This window comes from Echinops telfairi, unplaced genomic scaffold, assembly GCF_000313985.2.
Source record: "Echinops telfairi isolate 266 unplaced genomic scaffold, ASM31398v2 ScPeMD7_7472;HRSCAF=8510, whole genome shotgun sequence".
Lineage (NCBI taxonomy): Eukaryota > Metazoa > Chordata > Mammalia > Afrosoricida > Tenrecidae > Echinops > Echinops telfairi.
Genome location: NW_022111376.1, coordinates 3,457,653 through 3,464,984, shown reverse-complemented (window position 1 = coordinate 3,464,984; position 7,332 = coordinate 3,457,653). Strand labels below are relative to the sequence as shown.

At 55.6% G+C, this 7,332-nt stretch overlaps 1 protein-coding gene across 4 annotated transcripts in view; it reads left to right on the top strand.

Annotated features, from left to right (window-relative positions):
• Positions 1-3,717, top strand: part of PNMA5 (PNMA family member 5) — an 8,603-nt gene extending 4,886 nt beyond the window's left edge. For 2 of the 4 annotated variants that reach the window (XM_004715629.2, XM_045285552.1), the window contains exons 2-4: positions 713-777; positions 1,161-1,212; positions 1,358-3,717. In XM_004715629.2, the coding sequence (XP_004715686.1) occupies positions 1,398-2,711 (1,314 nt within the window). In that variant the 5' untranslated portion in view covers positions 713-777; positions 1,161-1,212; positions 1,358-1,397 and the 3' untranslated portion in view covers positions 2,712-3,717. Of the gene's footprint in view, positions 1-709; positions 778-1,160; positions 1,213-1,357 lie in introns of all 4 variants that reach the window. The other 2 variants (XM_045285550.1, XM_045285551.1) reach the window with 1 other exon arrangement.
• Positions 3,718-7,332: the final 3,615 nt, after the last annotated feature.

The following is a 7,332-nucleotide window of genomic DNA, read 5'->3' as shown; positions in this document are numbered from 1 at the left end:
GTTTGGGGCGAGTGGGGGCCATGGGGGGCGTGAAGGCGCCTGGAGCAGGGTTTGGGGCGAGTGGGGGCTTTGGGTGCACGGGCCAGGGTGGAAGGGTGTGCAGTGGACGCGTGGGCCGAGGTGCGTGCAGCGTAAAGGCGCCAGGAGCCCAGGTTGGGGGGAGGGGAGGATGGACGGACTGGGATATACAAGGGGGTTGGGGGTGAGCTTCGGGGACACTGACTGAGGGGCGGTGTGGGGGCTGGGAGCAGTAGGAACCAGGTTGGGAGTGAGAACAAAATGGAGGATTGAGCGAGGAAGATGTGAGTGGGGGCGGGGAGTAGGTTTTGTATCCCTTGCTACAGCCCTTTCGAGTTCTTCCGGGATGGCGGGGGGGAAACCAAACCAACAACCAAGGTCACAAACAAACCAAAAAACCATTGCCATTGAGAGCACCCTGGCTCCTGGCGTCCCCGTGTGTGTCAGAGTAGAACTGCACCCATAGGGTTTTCAGTGGCTATCCTGAGGGGACTGTCTTTCGCCAGACCTTTCTTCTGAGGGATCTCTGGAGGGAGACAAAGCAGCTGCCTTATAATTTGCATCTTAGTTATTTACAGGCCATAAGGACTGTACTTGGGAGTCCACTTCGGGTCTGAGGCTCCCTGAGGGGAGGAGCGCCTCTGTGAGGAGAGGGGAGGGGAACATAACACACTCCTTCCCTTGTCTCCAGCAGATTTCGTGCAGCTGCCCTGACCCAGGACTTGCCTGATTGGGATCGTGTGGGGTGCTGGGCCTAAGGTAGGTGAGCAGTGTGCTGGGAGGGGCCGCTTTGCCGCTGGTCCAGGGCAGGAGGGTGGGAACTGTCAGCTGTCTGCGCCTCTGCTCGAAGCTTCCACAGACTCTCATTGGCCACCTTCCCCCTTGTTGCGTCATCAGTCTCAGACCAGTGACATCACCTGTTGCTCAAGAGCTTTAACCTCGCTGCGTGACATTCGCTTGGCACAGAGGCCACTGTCCTGTTGCCATAGCAACACTACAGCTTGTCACCCGCTCCCCACACACACCGCCTCCCGGCCTTGCAATAAGCTCCAGCCCTTTCAGCTGTCAGGCGTTCGTTCGCCGAGGGGGCGCTGAGCTGCCCCAGACCCAAAGCCCCTGAGCTGGGCCCTTTCTCTTCACAGGTTCCTGTGGCAGCATCCCAGGGAGTGGAAGAGGAGCGCACCGTTGCAGAAGGTCAGTGGGTCAGGCTGATGGGCTGTGGGCAGCTCCGTGTGGGGACATCCCTCACACCCAACCCAGGAAAAGAAGGGGCAGCAGCCCCAGGGAGTGGGGGGTGGGGAGTAGGACCTCATGAGCGCATGCCCCTTTGCATTCACAGGCTGTCGTTGGCTGCAGTCACTCTCAAACTCGAGGCAGCCATGGCCGTGGCCCTGCTGGAGGATTGGTGTAAGGGGATGGATATGGACCCCAGGAGGGCTGTGCTTATCGTGGGCATCCCGATCCAATGTGGTGAGGAGGAGATCAATGAGGCCATCAGGGCCACCCTGGAGCCCCACTTGCCCCACAAGGTGGTGGGCTGCATGTTCCGCAGGGAAGACAACGCCAAGGCTGTCTTCCTGGAGTTGCTGGCGCCCATGAACTACGCTCTCATGCCCACTCACATCCTGGGCAGAGGGGGCGCCTGGGAGGTGGTGGTGAAGCCCCGCAACACTGACGATGAGTTTATGGATCACTTCAACTTCTTCCTGAAAGACGAAGGCCGGCGCTTGGTCGACGTCATCACGAGCATGGGCTACAAAGCCGCAGCTACCAGCGAGGAGCCCAAAGAGGTGTACAGCTTGCAGTCCCCGAACGACAGCATGTGGTACCGGAAGCTGAAGGTATTCTCTGGGGGCCAGGTCCCGCTGCCTGGCGAGGAGCCCTTTGAGATCTGGCTCGAGCAGGCCCAGGAGATGCTGCTCATGTGGCAGGTGACTGAGTTCGAGAAGCGGCGGCGGCTGCTGGAGAGCCTGCGTGGCCCCGCGCAGGCAATCATGCGCGTGCTGCGGGCCAACAACGAGGCCATCTCGGTGCAAGAGTGCCTGGATGCTTTGACCCAGATCTTTGGCTCTAAGGAGGACGGCCGCAGCTCCCAGTACCATTTCCTGCAGGCCACACAGAAGATCGGCGAGAAGACCTCAGTGTACTTGCTGCACCTGGAGCCCTTGCTCCACAAAGCAGTGCAGCACAGCCCCATTTCCATTCGCAGCATGGACACAATCCGCCTGAAGCACATCCTGAGCCGGGCCTCCCTCACTCCACCTCTCCGAGGTAAGCTAGAGGTCCTGGACCAGCGATGCTGCCCCCCAACCTTCCTGGAGATGATGAAACTCGTGCGCGACGAGGAGGCATGGGAGATGAGCCAGGCACTGGGCAAGGAGAAGTCCAAGGCGGGGAGCAGGGCCCGCCGGCCCTCCAATAGGCAGGTGGCGGTGGAGGTCCACGGCCCTGCCGTCCAGACCCCTGCGTCAGCAGCACCTTTGGTGGAGAGCGGCAACCAGACCGGGAAGGAAGGGGCCTCCCCGATCATCAAGCGTCGCCACCTGCCCTACAACTACAGCAGTGTCCAGGCCAACCCGGCCTTGTTTGTGAAGATGGAGACGGAGCTGGTTGCCATGCCGGAGCTGCCAGGTTCCTTTGAAGAGTCGGGAAACGGGGTGGGGGCTGGGGCAGTGAGCCACCCCAGGCCTTAAGCAGTACAGGCTCAAAATCACAGGGCAATTCTCCCAGCGGGAGATACTGGGAGGAGGGGGTGACCGAGCAGGCAGCAGGGAGGGAGAGTAGGGCCGGAACCTCGGATGAGGTCAGGGATGAGGTCAGAGCAGAGCGGGAGGTTGAGGCCACTAGCTTAGTTTCAGCAGGAAGGTTCCCCACTGTGCCAACCACAGACCACCTCTGGAGGCCCTGCAGCACAGCACAGGAGAGGAAGAGGGCCGGGAAACCTCCCAGAGAGTGGGGGGCCAGACGTATCAAGTTGGAGCCGCACTCGTGTAAGAGGGGAAGTGTAGCTGAGAACTCAGGACCAAAACCAGGTTCTTTTTCAATGCCACCCGCTAACGTCCACCCCAAGGAAACTGAGATGCAGGTGACTGGTGGCCCCCAGCCCACAGAAGATCAGGATAAGTATCCCTCGGGGCCACCCCATCCTGGGGTGGGGCCATCAGGAGCCAGGGCCAGGGAGGGAGATCAGTGCAGCCTGGAGAGAAGCCCCCAGAGGGGAGATCCCAGAGTCAAGCCTGTCTTCAGGATGATCTGCACTGCCCTGGGGGAGTCCCAGGAGGGTAGCCTGCAGGACGCCCTGCACCCTGAGGGCAACTGACATCTGGCCAGCAGCCTGGGAGGTTTAATGACCCTGTAGCCTGCTTCCAGCTAATAGATGTGAGGGCAGCTTTGACAATCAGGATGAAAAGAATTTGAAATTGGGGGTGGGGGATAATAGAGGAGGAAGAGGAGAAATAATAGAAATAACCAGAGAAGGAGGAGAATCAGAAATTAGAAGAGGAGGAGGAATAATTGGAGGAAGAGGAGAATCAAATTCAAGGAGGCAGAGGAATAGTTGGAGCAAGAGGTGGCGGAGACGAATCTGAAATTAGAGGAGGAGGAGGAAGACTAGTGGGAGGAGGAGGAGGATCAGAAATTAGAAGAGAAGAATCTGAAATTAGAGGAGGAAGACTAATGGAAGGAGGAGGAGAAGGATCAGAAATTGGAAGAGGAAGAAAAATGGGAGGAGGAGGAGAAGAAATTACAAGAGGAGGAAGAGAAGAATCTGAAATTAGAGGAGGCGGAGGAAGACTAGTGGGAGGAGGAGGAGGATCAGAAATTAGAAGAGGAAGAAAAATGGGAGGAGGAGGAGAAGAAATTACAAGAGGAGGAGGAGAAGAATCTGAAATTAGAGGAGGAGGAGGGAGACTAGTGGGAGAAGGAGGATCAGAAATTAGAAGAGAAGAATCTGAAATTAGAGGAGGAAGACTAATGGGAGGAGGAGGAGGTTCAGAAATTGGAAGAGGAGGATAAATGGGAGGAGGAGGATAAGAAATTACAAGAGGAGGAGGAGACGAGTCTCAAATTAGAGGAGGAGGATCAGAAATTAGGAGAAGAATCTGAAATTAGAGGAGGAGGTGAATCAGAAATTCAAGGAGGCAGAGGAATAATCAGAAATTAGAAGAGGTAAACAAGAATCTGAAATCAGAGGAGGAAGAATAATGGGAGGAGGAAGAGGAAGATAAGAAATTGGAAGAGGAGGAGCAGTTTAGGGAGTGGGAGATGGGGTTGTTTGTTTGTGTTCATGCAGGGCCACTGGAGACAGGAGCAAACCAGAGCAGGCCAACAGACCCCCAATGTCTTATCACCCAGCCCATGCCCAGGGCCACTGCTCTGGGTTTGGGAGACTTGGGGAGGCTGTCATCTCTAAGGAACCAGCTACTGGGGCCTCCCTAGGAGAGGACCCTTCATCATCCCTTGGGGTGGCCTGCTTCCTGCTCTGGAAAGCCCTCCTGAATCTCTGTAGGCCCTGTATTCTCTGTTCCACCCCCCCACCCCCTCCACCACACCACACCACCATCACAGATGCTGTTGCTTGTTCTTGGGAAGCTGTGTGTTTCTATCTGAGCAGTTCCTCCCTGGAGACCCCAGCCCAGCCTGGAAGACAGTGGGAAGGATGAATGGAGAGGCTCGAGAGTGGCAGCCCTCAAACTGAGGGCGACCTCTGGGAAGAAGAATGGACCAGGGACCGGGTAGCTGTGGGGAGCCCTGAGAGGACTGCTTGAAGATCCACCCCTGCTGTTGCCTGGGACTCCGTTTCCTTTGTCATGTAACGTGTTTTCCAGTGTCCTTTGCCTGTCCCTTAGACCAAATCATGAGGGCAGTTGAAGCTCCTCATTTGGGACCCACAAGGGAGCGTGGCCCCTGGTGGTGGTTACCTGTCCCCTCAGTTGTGATCCCTTCCCTTCAACAGTTCATTTAGTTTCATTCAATAAATCTTGTTGCTGAGTCTTACCTCTGCTGTGTGGCCTTGGGGGTTGGGGGATCGGGCCTACCCTAAGCAGGAGTAGATTTGGCCTGTGTTGGGTACAAGGCAGGTGTATGCTAACTATTAGGAAACTCCACACCAATTTCCAAAGTGGTGGGTTACTATCCCCTCGCAGCTTCCTGAGCGCCCAGTACATCCCTGAGGAGCCCCTAGGGTCAGGTCCTGCTGGAGTTTGGGACACTTGATGGAACACAGTGGCCAGAGATACAATTCTGGGGGTGTAGTGGGAGCAAAGCAGGGCCAGCAGTAGTCTCCATCTTTCAAGACCCATGGGCAGCCCTTGGCCCAGTACAGTGCACTAGGACCTTGGGGAGGTGGGGTAGAGCGGCAGGGTGGTGCTGAGCAACATGTCTGGGACCCCTTCAGCATTCCTCCTGCCATCTATGGCCTTCCCAGCCACCTCAGGGGGGAAGTCATGCCTAGAGGGTTTGGAGTTAGCCCTTTCTGGGGTGCCTGTTCCTCCGGGGACTCCAGGCCCTGCCCACAACAAGCTCCCTGCTCCTAGTCCTCAGGACCCTTGGCAGGCTCAGGTCAGAAGGAGCCTTCAAGAAGCTTCAGGGTTCCACGCTACCCAAATCTATCATTTAGGACCCAACTTCCTCCAGACCCTGGAACCCTGCTCATGAGGTTCGGTCTTGCAGGCCTGACTTTCCCTCTCAGAGCTCATCTGCTGCCATGAGTACCCTGAGCCGTGCTCCAGGTCCCTGCTGCCCCCTGACAATACTGAGCCTCACCTGAACCCTGGGATGCTGACAAATGGGCTTCAGGTATTGGCTGCCTGCAGGTGCAGGAATGACCCCTTCCCCTGTGACTTGGGTAAGACTCCACAGGTGGCCCTGTTTTCCCAGGACAAGGGCAGACAGCACCTCTTGAATGGTGAGGACACGTCCTCTGATCTGAGCCAGCACATACGTTCTTGCAGGTCCTTCCTAAGAGTAGGCTGGTCTCAGTATAGAATGTTCTGATGTTCTCCCCAATGATGTCACCCATTTACCCCACTTCCCGCACCCGGGATTGCTTACAGCTTTGCTCAGTTCTCTGAAAAGGGGGGCTGTGATGTGTCTGGAGAAACTGTCACTCACCTCCCTTTCACGAAACCCAGGTTCAATTCCTGGGCAAGGCAAAACACAGAGCCACCACTCAGCTGGCAGGAGAGCTTCGAGACTAAGACAGACTAGGAAGAAAGGCCTGGAGATCAAATCAGCCAAGGAAAACCCTCTTAAGGTCAGGGGTTGTCACGAGTCAGGCTAACAACATCACGGACGGAGCAGAATTCAACAAAATAAAATAAAGACATCTTGTGACGGGGTGGTTTGCTGTGAACAGAGGGAACAAATCCAATATCAGCCATGTTCCGGGATGGCATCTTACAAAACAGTAAATACCTTCATCGGGGAAGTTTGTAGGCCACAGAAAATGAAGTTGTAACAAGGAACACAGCCTTTGGTTGAAGGGCTCCCTATTGCAGTCTTCTCTCCCTCCGAATTCTTTCCAAGACAGTTGAATGTCCAGAAATGCTCTCCCAGTCAGTTTCTCTTATGGATCCGGGATTTGGTTTTATTGGACAGTGAATGGGGCCAGGTCTCAGACGGAGAGTGGCAGACTGCCCCTGGGTCCCTGGGCTTCACCTCAACACACCAGCCAGCTCCTCACACTATTTGGCTCCATTCCTGGGAGGGAGATGGATCCAGCGAGCTGGGCCCCAGTTCTCACCTAATCCAGTGACCGGTATGGTAAGAAAGGGCTGAGTCTTTGGCAAAGAATGCGTGCACTGCCCATTCTCTGAGGCTTCTCCTGTTTTTGTTTTTTCCCCCTGGGCTTTCTTACCCCAGGGCATGCACAGGGGATGGGCAGAAGGTCCTCTGGCTCTCTGACCCTGGAGATGGATGGGGGTTAGGCCCCCCCAATTCTCCTAACCCTGAAATTATCTGTGAAGCTCGCATCTTCCACTTTCAAGAAGTGTTCCTTGGGAATGCCAACTTGAAGGTTGGGGGGTTTCCTCTGTTCTCTGAGTGTGGAGAAGGTGTGTGTGTTTGTGGGGGGAGTTTTCTCAGTTCTAAAATCCTTCACTCTCCAAATGTGAAGATTGTGTGTGTGTGTGTGTGTGTGTGTGTGTGTGTGTGTGAGATTCCCTCGTGTTTCTGACTGGAAATTGAGGCTTAGCTCTCAGACTGTGGTGACTGTGAGGTGAGTCCCTGGGTTCCTGAAAATTGAGTGTGAGAGCTATTCTCATGGCTTTTGGGACCCAAAGATGAAGGCAGGGAAATGTTGTATACGTGGTTCCC